The 18,242-nt window shown below is 39.3% G+C and overlaps 1 protein-coding gene across 1 annotated transcript in view; it reads right to left on the reverse strand.

Annotated features, from left to right (window-relative positions):
- Positions 1 to 8,912: 8,912 nt before the first annotated feature.
- The window catches only part of LOC113113271 (NACHT, LRR and PYD domains-containing protein 12-like), a 48,313-nt gene continuing 38,983 nt past the window's right edge, over positions 8,913 to 18,242 (reverse strand). Inside the window, exons 7-8 of the mRNA XM_026279413.1 lie at positions 16,581 to 16,745; positions 8,913 to 9,090 (exon numbers count right to left, since the gene is read on the reverse strand). Of these exons, the coding sequence (XP_026135198.1) occupies positions 8,913 to 9,090; positions 16,581 to 16,745 (343 nt within the window). The remainder of the gene's footprint in view (positions 9,091 to 16,580; positions 16,746 to 18,242) is intronic.

Consider the following 18,242-nt stretch of genomic DNA (forward strand, 5'->3'; position numbering starts at 1 on the left):
AATTACGTTCAGTATTCAAACTGACATTCAGTTCTTTTTGCGTACTTGCTATAGAGTAACATGCAAGGTTGTGAAATATATATTATTTAATTTTGTACTCGAGGATTATGTTCGGTTATATATTGTTCCTATCTCAATTGAGAATTTTGTTTACTCAGATTTAAGAAGTGTAAGATTTGTTTTTGGGGTTTAATTGAGTTTAAATTTAACTCTTTTTCTGTTGTATCTTTAAATGTAAGGGGTTTACGTGATGCTGTAAAGAGGAAAGCTGTTTTTTTGTTCTGTAAAAGCAGTGAGTCTGATATCCTTCTTCAGGTAAATGTAAAATTTTGGAAAAATCAGTGGGGTAACAATATATATTGTAGCCACGGCTCTAATCACTCAGCTGGAGTTTTAATTCTTTTACACAAATTTAAAGGGCAAATACTTGGGGTAAGGTCATCTGACAAAGGGAGATGGATTATTTTGTCGCTTAAACAGGATAACTCAAACTTTGTTATTTGCAATATTTATGGTTGTAATTCTCGATCGGATAATAGGTCTCTCTTTGCTCAGATAACCTCTGAATTAAAAGAAACACTTGTTAAATACCCTGACTCTTTTGTGATTCTAGGTGGTGATTTTAATGAGTGTGTTGATGGCACTTTGAACAGATTTCCTCCTAGAGGTAACAATGGTCTTCATCTTAATAGCAATATTTTATTATTATGTGCAGAATTTTCTTTTTTTTCTTTTTTTGTTAAAAGGCAGGCACATTAATAATAACTTAAGACTTGTTTTAGATTTATTGGATTATGCTGACTTTGTGAAATCTGATGCTATCATACTTTTCTTAGACTTTTATAAGGCCTTTGACACCATTGAGCATTAATTTCTTCTGCAATCTCTTAAATTGTTTGGTTTCGGGTCTTCATTTGTTAATATAATTGAAATGTTTTATAAAGGAATTACCAGCTCTTTCATAGTTAATATGTTCACCTCACAAAGATTTTTTATAAGACGTGGTGTCCGACGGGGTTGCCCGATTTCCCCTTTTTTATTTGTTTTGGTTACTGAATTATTATCATTAAGTATTATGCATAATTTAAAAAAAAATTCCCCCTATCTTTGATAGGGAAGTTAAAATCTATCAGCTAGCTGATGACACCATTTAAAAAAAAAAAAAAAGATAAAAGTCAACTTTCTATAGCCATTCAGATAATTAAGCAATTCTCGTGTGCTTCTGGGTTAAAGCTAAATTTATCCAAATGTGAGGCCTTAAAATGTAATTATATGCATAATAAACTCCCAGTTAAATTAGCTAATTTTCATCAACAGGCACTTCTTGCGTGGACGTTGTGTTACGTTCACAACTTCTCACCGCATAAAACTCTCTTGTGGAATAATATGGATATAACTTGTAGGAACAAGTCTCTTTTTTCACTAATTGGTTTAACTGTCACGGATCCGCCAGGTCCTACCACACACATTCCTCATTTCTCAAGATCACATTCACCTGAATTCTGATTTACCACACCTGGCACTCCCAATCAAGACAGCACCATAAATATCAGACACTCTCACTCAGCCACCGTCCGGTCTCGTCTCTACTGGCATACTCTAATGCTTGCGACTTCTCCTGACCCATATCTATTTCTGTTTACACAGAACCGCTTGACCTTCATCTTCCTCGAGGAATCCACCATTGGCAAACCATCCATTGTGTGCACTGGACTCATATCCGTGATCGACTACCATTCATCTCACCTTCACTCTACTTTAAACATCACTTCAATAAACTTGTCATCTGTATTGCAGTTCTGTCTCCGTAGTCCTCTGTCCCTGACAGAAGACCGGACCAACACCGAAGATGTCTCAACAAGACACATTTCAACAACTTGTGGACACGCTACGGGCAGAACTGCTACAAACACTGTCCACATCAACTACCAACCAGGCTACCGCTACCGCAGTCCCAATGGCCAATCCTAAACCGTATTCTGGTGAGGCGAATGAGTGCAAAGGATTCCTTTTGCAATGTGAACTTATTTTTGAGATGCAACCTAACCGTTTCCCCACAGACCGCAGCAAAATAGCATTTATGCTTTCTTTACTTACCGGAAAGGCGCTACAGTGGGCTGTTTCAATCCGGGAACAGAATGGACCAGTTCTCCTCTCCTATCGCGCTTTTCATGAACATTTTCTGGAGGTATTTGGATATTCCGAAAGTGATAATTCAGTCTGTGATGAGCTGTATCATATTCAACAGGGGAAAACTTCGGCGGCAGAGTACTCGCTTCGATTCCGCACGCTAGCGGCTGCTAGTGGATGGGATGAACGGGCGCTCATTACCACCTACCGAAACGGTTTAAATGCAGAACTTCGTCTCCAATTATCAGCGTTTGATGATACCATCGGATTAGAACGATTCATCCAGAGAGCCATCCGCACTGAAAATAGAATGGTATCTTGCCGAACATCTCAACCTGCACTCACTCGCCCACCAGAACCGCTGTCTCCAGGACCAGAACCCATGCAGTTGGATTCCACCCGCATTCCACTGTCAGAGCGTCAACGTCGCATCACACAGGGACTCTGCCTATATTGTGCTAACCATGAACATCATATTACTGATTGTCCTGTCCGCCCATCACGAACCCTGGTGAGTACGATTCAACCAGAAAAGCACATTTATACACCCCTGTCTGCTAAAGTTAAACTGTCTCTTCACCGTATGTCGGTTATAGTCACGGCCCTCCTTGACTCAGGTTCGGCGGGTAATTTCATCTCCGCAAAACTCTGCAAACAATTTAACATCAAGAAGGAACCCATCACACCGAAACTAAGAGCACAATCCATCACTGGAACACCACTCAACCGGTCATACATCAAACATAAAACTTGTGAGTTCACTCTGACAGTGGGTGTCCTGCATCGAGAAACCATCAAACTACTGGTCCTGGAGAATTCCACCGCCGACGTAATTTTGGGAAGACCATGGTTAATGGAACATCACCCGGAGCTCTCTTGGGACACTGGAGAGGTGAAACGTTGGGGTGATAACTGCTTCCCACATTGCTTCCCTGACAGACCTCAACCCCATGCACGTCCAGTTAGTGTTAAACTTCACAGCACAACCATTGAAAGTCCTAAAGAAACTGTCTCTGTACAAATCCCTCAGGAGTACTCAGATTACAAGGATGTCTTCTGTCCCAAGAGAGCTTCACGGTTACCACCTCACCGGCCTTGGGACTGCGCGATTGACCTCCTTCCGGGTGAACCAGTGCCTAAAGGTAAAATCTATTCCCTCACTCTTCCAGAACAAGAAGCCATGAATAAATACATCTCCGAAGCCTTGGAACAAGGGTACATACGTCCATCGACATCCCCTGCTGCTTCTTCATTCTTCTTTGTGACGAAGAAGGATGGAGGTCTCCGCCCCTGTATAGACTATCGCAAACTTAACAACATCACCCGTAAGTTCCGGTATCCCCTTCCTCTCGTCCCATCAGCACTAGAACAGCTCCGTGGAGCAAGTATCTTCACAAAACTAGACTTACGTAGTGCATACAATTTGATCCGAATAAGAGCTGGAGATGAATGGAAAACTGCTTTTGTAACTCCTACTGGCCACTGGGAATATCTCGTAATGCCATATGGTCTAGTCAATGCTCCTTCAGTCTTCCAGGATTTCATGCACACAATATTCAGAGACTTGCTAAATGATTCAGTGATAGTGTACATCGATGATATCCTCATCTACTCTAAAGACTTTGAGACCCATGTGTTACAGGTTCGAGAAGTGCTGGAAAGATTAAGAGAACACTCACTCTTTGCCAAAGCAGAAAAATGCGAATTCCACAAATCTGAGATCAAGTTCCTTGGATACGATGTCTCCAACCACGGAGTGAGTATGGACGAGAGGAAGGTGGCAACAATCAAGACCTGGCCGAAACCCTCCACAGTCAAAGAGCTACAAAAATTTCTAGGATTTGCCAACTTCTACAGAAGGTTCATTCCGAATTACAGCGTGATTGTGGCTCCACTCACATCTGCTTTAAAGGGTGCTTCCAAACAGTTGAAATGGAGCGAAGAGGCTGAACAAGCATTCACTCAACTCAAATCCGCTTTCTGTCAAGCCCCCATACTTGTTCACCCAGACCCCAACAAACCATTCACCGTGGAGGTAGATGCATCTTCTACAGGGGTAGGAGCCGTCCTTTCCCAGCGGCAGGGGACCCCAGCTCGTCTCCATCCTTGTGCCTACTATTCTCACAAGTTCAACACGGCGGAGAAAAATTACAATATCGGCGACCGTGAACTACTGGCCATCAAATTGGCCTTAGAAGAATGGCGACATTGGCTCGAGGGTTCTCGCCACCCCTTTACAGTATTAACGGATCACAAAAACCTCCAGTACCTCCGAGAAGCAAAAAGACTGAACCCTCGACAAGCCAGGTGGGCCCTTTTCTTTACACGTTTCAATTTCACCATCTCATACCGTCCAGGGTCAAAAAATTGTAAAGCTGACGCACTGTCCAGAATTTTCTCACCAGAAGAAGATACCTCACCGCCTGAAACCATCCTTCCTGAGAAAATCTTTGTTTGCCCTATTGAGTGGCACGAAGACGACATCATCCCTGACACTGCCACCACTCCGCCGGGTTGCCCAGCAGGATTGACGTATGTACCCTTACAACACCGCACACCTCTCATCACCAAGGCCCACACCTCTCTGGGTACTGGTCATCCCGGCACACAGCAAACCCTCTCGCTGCTGAAACATCGCTTCTGGTGGCCCAACATGGCTGAAGACATCAGAAGGTTCGTGAGGGGGTGCAAGGACTGTGCCATGGCTAAAACACCCAAACATCTTCCTCATGGTAAATTACGACCTCTTCCTGTTCCACAACGACCATGGTCACATCTTGGAGTGGACTTTGCTACAGACCTCCCTGCATCACAAGGTAACACTTGCATTTTAGTTATAGTAGATCGATTTTCCAAAATGCTGAGACTGATACCTTTGAAAGGTTTACCCACAGCTATGGAAACTGCGGAATGTCTTTTCCAACACGTCTTCAGATACTTTGGCATCCCAGAGAATATAGTTTCGGACAGAGGAACACAATTTACCTCCAGAGTATGGAAAGCGTTCTTCAAACTCCTTGATGTGACTGTGAGTTTATCATCTGGGTATCATCCTCAAACAAACGGACAAACAGAACGCAAAGTCCAAGAGGTTTGTCGCTTCCTCCGAACCTTCTGCCACAGCCACCAGAACTCTTGGAGCCAGTTTTTACCATGGGCCGAGTACGCACAGAATTCCTTACGACAACTCACCACAGGTCTCACCCCTTTCCAGTGCGTACTCGGTTACCAACCACCCATGTTTCCATGGACCGAAGAACCATGTGAAGTCCCTTCCGTCCAGCACTGGTTCCAAGAGAGCGAGAGGGTCTGGGACTCAGCACACCATCATCTCCAAGCAGCCATCCGACGCCATCAACAACAGGCTGATGCCAGGCGAGCCCCAACGCCCAATTTCAAGGTTGGGGACAAGGTTTGGCTCTCCACACGATACATCCGTCTCCGTTTACCTTGTAAAAAGCTGAGTCCCAAATACATTGGACCATTTAAAATCATCAAGGAGGTCAATCCGGTAGCCTTTCAATTACGTCTCCCACCCCAAAACAGGATTCACCCAGTCTTCCACACATCCCAGTTAAAACCTTATTACTCACCTGTCTCTTCTGTTCCCCCCACAGGACCTGGTGAAGAGGCCCCCCCTCTGGATGAGGACAATAACATCTACACGGTCAAAGAAATCCTGGACTCCAGACGTCGAGGTGGGCGACTAGAATACCTTGTAGATTGGGAGGGATTTGGACCTGAAGAACGAGCCTGGGTACCTCGAGATGACATCTTGGATCCCGAACTTCTAAGGGTGGGGGGCTACTGTCACGGATCCGCCAGGTCCTACCACACACATTCCTCATTTCCCAAGATCACATTCACCTGAATTCTGATTTACCACACCTGGCACTCCCAATCAAGACAGCACCATAAATATCAGACACTCTCACTCAGCCACCGTCCGGTCTCGTCTCTACTGGCATACTCTAATGCTTGCGACTTCTCCTGACCCATATCTATTTCTGTTTACACAGAACCGCTTGACCTTCATCTTCCTCGAGGAATCCACCATTGGCAAACCATCCATTGTGTGCACTGGACTCATATCCGTGATCGACTACCATTCATCTCACCTTCACTCTACTTTAAACATCACTTCAATAAACTTGTCATCTGTATTGCAGTTCTGTCTCCGTAGTCCTCTGTCCCTGACATTAACAGAGGTTTAATTTATATTTTTTCTTTATTTGACAATTTTGGCAATGTCTTGTCTATGAACGCTTCATGACTGTCCATAACTTTTCTATTCCTTTCAAATAATATAATTATGTTCTTAGAGCTATTCCCTCAGGTTTAATGCATCTGACTCTGACAACAAATCTGACTCACTGCTCACATCTTTTTGTTTAACTAACAATAAAAAATGTGTCAGGTTTTTGGATTTATATGAAAAATGTATTTCTATTGACTGATTAAGCTTAGATTGCTTTCCTTCATTGGTTTAAAATTTGTATTTATTTATTTTATTATTATTATTATTATTATTATTTTCCTCTCTCTCTCTCTCTTGATTGTAAGCTATTTAACCCTTTTTTGTGTTTTATTTTTCCTCTTCTCCTATATCTTCATTTGTTAATGTTCTCCTGAAGGTGATTGTATATTTTCATCCAATTTCTTGAATAAAAAAAAAATAATAATCAGGCGGGGTTTAGCCACTTTTCAGGTAGGGAGGGGGAGCGTAGTTCTTGGTCATTATCAGCAGCAGGGTGCGGTGTCTGTCAAAAAAGTCGCTAGATTTGTCGCTAGTCACTTTTTTGGAAAAAAAGCAGGGGGGCAGGGTTTCATATTTTTTGAAGCACGTCTGGGCACCGCCATTGGCTAGCGGACCCCCACCTGCTGTTAGCATTCCATTTACTCCCATTCATTTTGGCGTCACTTTGACAGTGAATAACTTTACATCTGAGGCGTTAAAAGACTCCATTTGTCAATTCATTATTTCTAAAGAAACACGAAAATGTATAAAAGGCTCCATTACCTTGTATTTTACATTATGGTCCCGTAGAAGCAGTTTTTGTAAAAAATAGGCTAACGATTGCGTCATAACCAGCGACTCTCTGTTGCACAGTAGAGAAATTACCTTATGGACAGGAGGAGAAGCTCGCAGTGATTAGAAGACTTACAATTGTCAGACAGGTTGCTCACGTGACATCTACGTCATCAAGCTCAGTTTGAGTCTGTGCATTACGCTCGACTCCCAGGAAGTGCGAGCTTCTAATTGACTTCACTTGTCTCCATTGAATCTAATGGGGTCGCTGTGTCCATTTCTTTTACTGTCTATGGAAAAAAGGGGGCTAAGGGGGTCTGAAAAGTCGCTAAATCTAGTGACAAAGTCACAAAGTTGGCAACACTGATTAGACAACGTGAAAGGGGGCGTGTACTGTTTCAAGATACGCAATGGAGTAGACCAAACTAAACGGAGGGAGGGCAAATCACATGCAAACAAAACACACTCCTTGTCATCTCTAAAAAAGAGATGTCATATTATGATTTCCGTTATTTAAAAATATATTTGTGTACCGGGTGGGTCGGCCCACATTGGCCAGCGGCCCACCGGGAAAAGTCCTGGTGCTCCAGATGGCCAGTCCGCCCCTGGCTGATCTGACTACAGAATCGCCCTGTAGTGTTGTGTCACTTCCCTTAAATGCTCAGACCAGACAACAAAGAAATCTTCAAATCAGATGTAAAAACATAAAAGTCCTTTTGGTTCTTTAGGTTCCTGTGGTCACATTAGTGTCACACCTGGTTGGAGATCAATTCTCAAAGACCCCTAAAGGGGTGCAGCAGAACACAATTCTACAAAAGTTCTCAATCTTTCTTATAATACAAATGACTATTGTGAAATTAAGACCAATGTACTAATTGCAAAGATACCTTTAAAATTATACTAAACATGAAGTGGAAAAAACAACAGTTTTTATGACAGAAATATAAATATATATTTAAAAAAACTGGAGCAGAAATAAAATTATGTAATTATAATGTTAGTTTATAACTAACTTTATAACTAACAGACCAGATCACCTGTGCTCAATCAAACACAACAAGGGAGACTGATATAGAGGCAATTGTCAGATTTTGTGCCTTTGCCTTGGACAAGAATATTTTGTTCTGGAGGCTGACCCCACGCTCTGCTGCCACACTGGAGCACACACCAACTGGACGCAGTGGGGATTACAGTTACAAATTACAATAGTTCACCCTTAGTGTAATCTTTCAAAATGGTGGACAGCCTTCAGATTTTGCCATTATGGCTAAAAAAGCCCAATCAATTTAACCAATCATCCCAAAAAGAATCTGCAGTTTCAGGACCTCTGTTCGCTATCACCAAGTCACATTCTTTTGTAACCGTTTCTGGTATGGATGTTTGACTGAAAATCCTAAAATAAAAAACACAGTCATTTAAATCAGACATTCAACTGAAGTAATAAAAGTTTTAAATATGTCTTAGCTAATTGAGCACAGATCAATTATGAATGAGCCAAATTTCTCTGTGCATCACATTTGTAAAAAAGAAAAAAAAAAAGATGAAAATTAATGATTTCTTAATGGAATCCTAAAATTAGCACAAACCAAGCTGAAAGTCAATACCTGTCTATATTAATTTGCATGCCTTTGTTTGGAATAACTACCAATTCTACTAATGTTAATGTACAGTACATTAGGCGTACACCTAGATAAATGTTCTGCTTTATTAATTTAGAATGAAAACATTAGTATTTATTTGAAATTATTTGTACTTACAGCAATTTCTTTAGTTTATAATGTGAAGAATTCATTAGAGCCGTGAGCAGTTCACATCCTGAATCTCCTTGTTTGTTGTTAGACAGATCCATTTCTCTCAGGTGTGAGGGGTTAGATCTCAGAGCTAAAGCCAGAGCAGCACAACCTTCATCTGTGATGCCACAATCTCTCAACCTGTAAAGTACAATGACACAGTTGTTATGGACAGGGATGCATCGCACTGCTGCTGCTAGTTGGCACTGAAAATACTAGTCAACTAGTCAGTTAATATTGTATCCAATTACATGTTTCAAATAACTTAAACTAATATTTACTTTGTATGGAAACTAAATTGTTAGTTACTGAAGCATTAAAATATGCTGTCCTCTACAGGTTCTTGTCCGTGTTGTGTGTGTTCCGTGTGCTCTTTCTCTCTCTTTCTCTCATGCTTGCACACACGAGATAAGAAAAAGAGAAAGAAAATAAACTCATAGGCTTATGTACCTGACAATTGTCAAATTGATGTGGTCAGTTAATGACTCTTAAAATAAGGTGGATAGGGCTTATCAGTTTCTATATCTATATAAATGTGAAGCCTTCATTAAATTAAAGTGTGCAGAATGCTAGATACATTTCCAAAATAACTGTCTTGGCTCTATGTTGTTCATTGAAATTGTGTTATCGCCTTTCTGGAAAGACATTTCTATTCAATGTTGCACTGCCGAGCAAAGTGAATCTGAATTATCCAAAATATAAATTACAGAACGTTTAGCAAACACTTAGGACTAAAAAAAAAAAAAGTCTGGCTAAACCTGGATAAACCAAGCTCTACACTCGAAGCACTGCGCAATTGAAACAAGTTGTTGTTTGATGTTTCTCATATGCAACACAAATGGCAGCTGTTGTACATCTGTTGTACAATGCCGTGGTCACGACAGTGTGATTGCTCAAAAAATTTAGTAGCAATTATAATAGTAAATATAACCAAAACAGGTTATTATTTTTTATATGTACAAAAAAAAAAATATAAGGAAAACTAGCCCACTCGATTTTCGGCGGCCTCAGCTTTGCACCCGACACTGACTCAGAAAGCACTAGTTTATTAATTCACGAGTTCACGCTTACATTTAATTAGCTGAGGTATGGTATGTGTATTTGGTGTGCTGTCCAGGGAAGGGCTCTGAGCTCGGGAATGGCCCGAACCTAGACTACCCCCCCTTCCCCGTCTATTTATAAAGTGAACTTGAAGTGAGGAGATGGGGTGGAGGAGGGATGCTGATAAATCGTCAATGGATAGAGATAAGTCTGCGATATTTATACTATGATATTGATTACTTGATTGTGGTCCACCTGTGTTGATTAGGCTAAGTAACTGACGTGCTTCTTCCGAATCTTGTTAATAAAACATCATTAAATAATAAGTGATTCTTACTCTTCGCCCCCGACACGTTCATATCAATTTGCCGGTGCTTTGAGGCAATTGCTTTATACATGGAATGCCTATATATTAAAGTATGGTTACTATAATATATTAATCAACTTAATATAACGTGCGACTAATTGACTAGAAAAATCTTTAGTAGAGGGCAGGCCAACTTAGCAGAAGGAAGGGCTCCATTTTTAAAATAAGTTTTAAGAAAAGTGTGACAAAGTGTGAAAATCAGGTCATTATTGTACTGCACAAGTTATTCATGCGTAAGGAGTCAACCTTTTAATTTATTTATTACCCTAATTAGATTATGAAGAATAATTTGTTGATCTTGTCCCACCTGTCCCACCTGTCCCACCTGCAAATTACGCCTATGAATGAACTTGAGTTCCTTACCTGATGAATAAAAAATGAATTCAAACTGAATATGAAGAGATATGAAGACTGAAAAACATTAGATAATATATTTCTGAAGTTTAAGAACACATGGTGTGACCAGTACAATGAAGTATCTGAAAATGCAGATTTTTCTTTACTATACTATAACATTACATAAATACTGATAAGTATTAATATTAATAAGTAGTAAATAAATTGTGATAAATGGAGATGTTGAAGTGCCTTGTAGGTAATTTATGAGTGAACCTGTTAAATTAGCCTATTGAAGAGACCAGACATGAGCTACTCCCACAACTATGCCTACAGTGACAAGTATTTATTACAATAAAGGGAAATATGAGCAATATGAAATGCCTAAAATAGTCCAACAGACAACAAAGGCAACAAAATAAAGGCTCTATTTGGAATTTATTTGTACATGTTAGCCAGCTAGCTAGTTAGTCTAATTAGCATACCCATACCTTGCATTTCAATTTTGTGCATAGGTACAGTGGAAAATGATATACTTATACTTAAATATTTCATTTTATGAATCCTAGATTATAGTCCTAGTCATGGTATTTTTCAAAAGACAATTAGACACTTTTTGGTGAACTAAAGCATGCAGTATGTAACTGATATTAAAACAAAATTAAAGAAGCTTAAATTTATTTTAAAGAAAATAAAGTAAAATTAAATAAGCAGTTAACTCAAGCAAAAACATTCCATGGTGTCAGTGTTGCTGGTTAAGATGTTCAAAAAAGGCTATTTCAAAATACTACATAAACATCACGGGCAAATACACAGCCGTTAACTTGTGATTTTATCCCCATATTGAGATTTTTTTCTGCTCCTCTTATTTGCCCTGCATTCTGCCTTGTGCCCCTGATCATTTTTTTTGAAATTATATTTTAAGAGCATTTATGATAATATATTATAATCATGTCATGAAGCAGAAAGTTTTTAAATTAGTCCAACCTTGTCAAATTTTATGAATTTTCGTTGATGTCAATTTTTTTAATTTTATTTTAACATTATTTTAATCAGTTTGATTATTGATCCTTGCTAAAATTATGTTAACTGTCAGATATTATTTTGCTTTATATATGGGTATAGGAGCGCACAAATACAAAAAAACAAAAACAAAGAAAGAAAACTGTCCCCCAGTAATTTTGCGCCCTAGGGAACTGTCTATGGCTTCTATGCCACAGGCTCTGCATTATTGTTTTGTTCAAAAAGCTGAATGAAAAAAAAAAATCTTGCTTGCTTGTTCATATAATGGTATAGGTGGTGTCAAATTTTTATCTTTAAACTATAACAAAATTAACAATTTGTCTAACTCTCGCATGCTTTTTAAAACATTTTTCTCGCTCTTTTGTCCTCCTCCTCCCCCTCCTGCATCAGCTCTAATAGCTGATGACTTTGCCATGTTTTTCATTAATAAAATTTAAAACATCAGTACACAATTTTCCACAACACAATCCGTCAAGCACATCTTACCAGCAAACATACACTCATTCACATCAATCTCTTCACTCTCTGAGGCAGAAGTCTCCAAACTCACCTGTTCTAATCATCCTACTACTTGCCCGCTTTATCCTATTTCATCTCATCTCCTTCAAGCCATTTCTCCTGCAGTTGTACCTGCACTCACTCACATCATTTACACATCCCTCCACACTGTTTTTTTTTTCCCTCATCATTCAGACAGGCTCGTATAACTCCAAAACCCACCCTCAACCCATCTCTTTTAGAGAAATACAGACCAATTTTCCTTTTTTCCTTTCATTGCAAAAACACTTGAACAAGCTGTGTTCAACCAAGTCCTCTGCCTTTCTCACACAGAACAACCAGGAACCACACTTCAGTGGTTTGAGTTTTACCTATCTGATAGGTCTTTCAAAGTATCTCGGAGAGGTGAGGTGTCCACGTCGCAACATCTAACTACTGGGGTGCCTCAGGGCTCAGTTCTTGGACTACTTCTCTTCTCTGTCTACACGGCATCATTAGGTTCTATCTTTCAGAAACATGGCTTTTCATACCACTGCTATGCTGATGACACTCAACTCTACCTCTCATTCCATCCTGTTGATCCGACAGTAGCTGCTAGCATCTCAGTTGGTGTAACAGACATTTCTTGCTGGATGAAGGACCATCACCTTCGACTCAACCTTGCCAAGCAGTACTCTATGCACTAGTGCTGCAACGACTCGTCGACGTCATCGATTACATCGACTACAAAAATATGTAGACATGCGTGAAATGCGTCGACGCGTCACACTGTTTGTTTACATCTCACGTAATGGCATACTGGGAATGGAGAAAGTTGCACTCTATTACAAAAACAGAGACCACGGTTATCAAAAGTATGGGAATACTTTAAACAGAGGACAAATAAAATGGCCCTTTGTTCCCTTCACAAAACCGATATGGTGTACCACAGCACCTCAGAGGAAAACATCTTGGTGCTCTCTGGTGTTACGGTTTAACTGGTTACCGTGTGATCTGGTGACCAACTTCCTGGTTCAGGTCTGATATTCTTGCGCTTGCGGCATTGAGATGTTTTTAACTCGATGCGGTGCGGACACGCCTGGAAAAAACGAGCGCATCGCGACCACGTCGCTTCCATTATGAACGCGCTTATCGCGCGCCTACATAGGAAATGATGAACTTGAGCGCGCAAAAGACGTGATGTGTGAACAAAAAGACAGCGCGATGCTAGACAACAGTCACAAACCACCGAGCTACCCCGAATCAGCTCCAGATCTCTGGAAACCATGCTAAACCATAGCAGAACCCTGACTACATTTTATGGTTTGTGATGCTAAAGAACATTTCATGACATCTCAGACAACTGTACATGTATGGCTACTGTGGTTTAATTATAAACGCTATCATAAACTCATACTTACAATAGTAAAATAATTTTCTTTGCCTCATTATTTTATACTGTAAAAACTTCAACCACATAAGTTGAAAATTAATAAAGGTTGAAATATTATAAAGGTATAAAAATAATTGTTTATATTAACCTATATTAAAGGTTAAAAATAATTGTTAGATTAGTCGACTAATTGAAAAAATAATCGTTAGATTAGTCGACAGAAAAAATAATCGTTAGTTGCAGCGCTACTATGTACAGCTTGGCAATATAATCGCCATTGGCTAGTACATTTTCAGTTTACTCACCAGACTGATATACTATATTTCACACACACACACACACATATACTGTATATATATATATGATTCCAGTCAGCTTATCTTTGTAAGGTGGCACAACTTCTTAAATCTTAGCTTCTTAATCAGTCAGTCAAGCATTATATTATGGTATTAAGCACTATTTAATTAGAACATTAGTGATTAGAACTAAAACTTGGTAATCATGTATGAATGCATATTTTTCATTTTAACTGAACCTAAGATTGGTAGTGATGTTTAAAATATTGCTGGTCATTTAGGGTTTCTGTAAAAAAAAGTAATAGATCATAATTATTAAAAGATGACTACGACTAATTCTACTACCATGCTAACAATATACAATGCACTACGGATTGACGAGCTGCTGGGTTCATGAATATTAATCACGTTGTCTGTGTTCAGTCAATCTGATTTGCTAAAATCAAAACAGGGACAGTAAAATCAGCCCCAGGCAATGAAATTCCCATTTGCGCATTAGCTCTGCCCACTCCGCCCACTACCATATCTTCTGCTTGTTCTAAGAAGGTGAATAATTCTAAATAAACTCAGGAAAATTCAACATATAATAATGACAGGAAAATTCTACATATAATATAGTTTACATGTAGTACGTCCATTCAGCATAGTAAAACTTTCTCTCTTTGCATGTGTGAGAAACACGCTATCAGCAAAGCTACGCGAGTCATGCGCCTTCACAGAGAGTTTAAAGTTTGGCAAATACAGGTGCGCTGTGCGTCCATTAAGATGAATTGAAAAACTACAGATTGCTTGATGGAGAGCGATACTCTGAAATGCTCAGTCAGTGAAAATATATCTGTGCTAATCTTAAAATAGCCTCAAACACACACAATGGTGAGTTAAATCTAAGAATTTATTAGCCAATGGCTAATGATAGACATCATTTAGTTGCCCAGAGGGTTGCCAAGACAGAACTGCTTGTGGTTACAGCAAACAATAGACTGTATAAAAACATGGACGTACTGTCCGTGACGTCACCCGTAGACTCCTGAAGTGTGTTTTTGAAGCCTAAAATGTGCAGAGCGGGCCATCGCCATCTTGGCAGCGCATCACCGCGCAACTCTCCCGGACAATCAAAAATGGGCAAAAAGGCAGGGAATTACTTGTTGAATCCACGCCCACCTAGTGTGACAGCAGTGTCATTAGTGGCAATCCACCTGTCACTCAAGTGGCCACACCCTTAATTATGCAGAACTTTAAGTCTTAATATAATTTAAATGGATGAATTATGAAAAATTCACCCCCTCACAGTTGTCATGAAGTGCAAAATTAGTTATTTAGACCAAAATCATTTTTTGCACCAGGCTATAAAGATGTTTTTTTTCTGCTGTAAAGTTGGGCATTTTAACATGGGGAGTCTATGGGGCTGACTCCCTTTTGCAGCCAGCGTCAAGCGGCCAGTCGATGAATTGCAGTTTTAGTCACTTCCTTACTGGCCTCACCAGAGAGAGCGAGAGGTTGGCGCTCGCAGCAAACCTATCGTTTCATCATAATTGCCCATCCACTTAGGCACATCAACCATAACTCCTTCAAAAACAGCCAGAAGCTTTGAAATTATGTTTTATGATCAGCTGACTTTCTCAGGCCACATTGCTAAAACTGTACTCTCCTGCAGATTTGCTTTATTCAACATAAAGAAGATCAGGCCCTTTCTTTCGGAACATGCTGCACAACTCCTTGTTCAAGCTCTTGTTCTGTCCAGGCTGGACTATTGCAATGCTCTCTTTGCATCTTGGCAGGTCTTCCATTCAGTTCTAGCAAACCTTTATAATTAATCCAGAACAAGGCAGCAAGATTAAATTTTAATGAGAAGAAAAAAATACACGTCTCACCTCTGTTTATCAATTTGCACTGGCTACCAATAGCTTCTTGCATAAAATTCAAAGCATTGATGTTTGCCTACAAAACTACCACTGGCTCTGCACCCATTTACCTAAATTTATTACTTCAGACTCATGTGCAATCTAGAAGCTTGAACGTTGCTTGATGGTACCATCCTAATGAAGCACAAAGTCACTTTTACAGACTTTTAAATTAAATGCTCCCTCCCGGTGGAAGGACCTCCCCAACTTACTCCAAGCAGCTGAGTGCCTAGACATCTTCAATAATCAGCTTAAAACCCATCTATTCCATCTTTATTTGACCCTCTAACTTTAGCACTCACTATTCTAATTCTATTTCTTGAATATGATTATTCTTAAAAATTATTCTTTCTAATCTTTTTGTATTTTATCTTTCTTTTCATTTATTATACAATTAAGAAAAGCAAAAATAGTCCTCTAACATTAGCTTGCTCTATTCTTTTTCTATTCTATCTGTTTTCTTTGTATTTATTATATTATTTAAAAGCCCTATGTGTACTGTGTTAAAGCTAACTGAGACTTGTTCTAGCACTTGTATATCATTGCTCTTTTGTTGATTGTGATTGCTTCCATTGTCCTCATTTGTAAGTCGCTTTGTATAAAAGTGTCTGCTAAACGACTAAATGTAATGTAAATGTAAATGAAATAGAGACTCATGATTCATGCTGTTTTTCTGATGCTTTCTAACCCCTCTCTCTCTTCTACATTATTTCCTTAAATCATCCTTAAAAAAGAGAAAAGAGAACAAAAGAGAGAGAAAGATAATTTCTCAGTACCAGACCATGTGTGATTCTCACCTGAGTATCTCCAATTTACAGTGAGGATTCTTGAGTCCAGAACAAAGAAACCCCACACCAGAATCTCCTAGTTTATTCCATGATAGATCAAGTTCTCTCAGGTTTGATCTCAGAGCTGAAGCCAGAGCAGCACAACCTTCATCTGTGACACCACAATTACTCAACCTGTAGAGAACAATGACAAACTCACTCTCTGAGCTCAGATCATTCCTAGGCATGTAACATAATAATAGCAAAATATATACTAGGGGTGACCCCGAATAGTTGACTAATCGATGCTTTGATTCGAGGAGCCTGATTCGACAACCAATCTAAATGTTGAATATTAACATGGTGTTATTGATTATGCCATTTTGACTATATTGACTATATTCACGATATATATACACCGGCTGAAATGTTTTGAAATCACTTGTACCTTACCTGTTAGAAAAATCCAGTCTTTGCCTGTGTCAGTTTGAGTCTTGGTAAAGTTTTAAATCCCTGACGCCAAAATGATCCTCTTTCGGCCACGGATTATGGAAAGTGAAACATAAATCTATAGGGGTGGTTAGATTTATTTACGCACTTTAAAATATTAATTTGAAGCTTCTTTTTTTTCAGATTCTTACAGCTTTATCATAATAGGCTGTATATTAACTTATTGGGAGAAAACTGGTAGTTCTATGTGAAATCAGACGTTTGAGCTATCCCATATAGTCAAAATTGCATAATCAATAACACCCTGCTAATATTCGACTGTTAGATTGGTGGTCAAATCAGGCTCCTCTAATCCAAGCATTGATTAGTCGACTATTCGGGGTCACCCCTACATTCTATTTTCATTTGTCTAACTTCTTGAGCTATAGTAGCTCGTCTGTTGAATCGGACCACACAGGCCAGCCTTCGCTCCCCACATGCATCAATGAGTCTCGGCTGCCCATGATCCTGATATCGGTTCACTGCTGTTCCTGGACCATTTTGGGTAGATACTGACCACTGCAGACCAGGAACACCCCAAAATAGCTGCAGTTTTGGAGATGCTGCGTCCAAGTCGTCTAGCCATCGAAATTTGGCCCTTGTCAAACTTGCCAAATTTTTCCTCCTTCTAACTCATCAACTTTGAGGACAAAATGTGACCCTGGGCCACAAAACCAGTCTTAAGGAACTTGGGTATATTTTTCGCAATATCCCAAAAAAATTGTATGGGTCAGAATTATTGATTTTTTGTTTTATGCCAAGAATCATTAGGATATTAAGTAATGATGGTGTTCCATTAAGATATCTTGTAAATTTCCTAGAGTAATTATATCAAAAATTTTTGATTAGTAATATGCATTGCTAAGAACTTCATTTGGAAAATTTTTAAGGTGATTTTCTCAGTATTTAGATTTTTTTTTTGCACCACTCAAGTTTTCAGTTTTTCAAATCGTTCTTAGCCAAACATTGTCATATCCTACTAAACCATACATCAATGGAAAGATTATTTGTTCAGCTTTTAGATGAAACATAAATCTCAATTTCACAAAATGTACTCTTATTAAATTAAATTAAATTAATGCATTTAGCAGACGCTTTTATCCAAAGCGACTTATAGTGCATTCAGGCTATCAATTTTTACATATCATGTGTTCCCGGGGAATCGAACCCCCAACCTTGTGCCCCCAAGCCAAGTGCTCTACC

This window comes from Carassius auratus, chromosome 13 (genome assembly GCF_003368295.1).
Source record: "Carassius auratus strain Wakin chromosome 13, ASM336829v1, whole genome shotgun sequence".
Taxonomy (NCBI): Eukaryota; Metazoa; Chordata; class Actinopteri; order Cypriniformes; family Cyprinidae; genus Carassius; species Carassius auratus.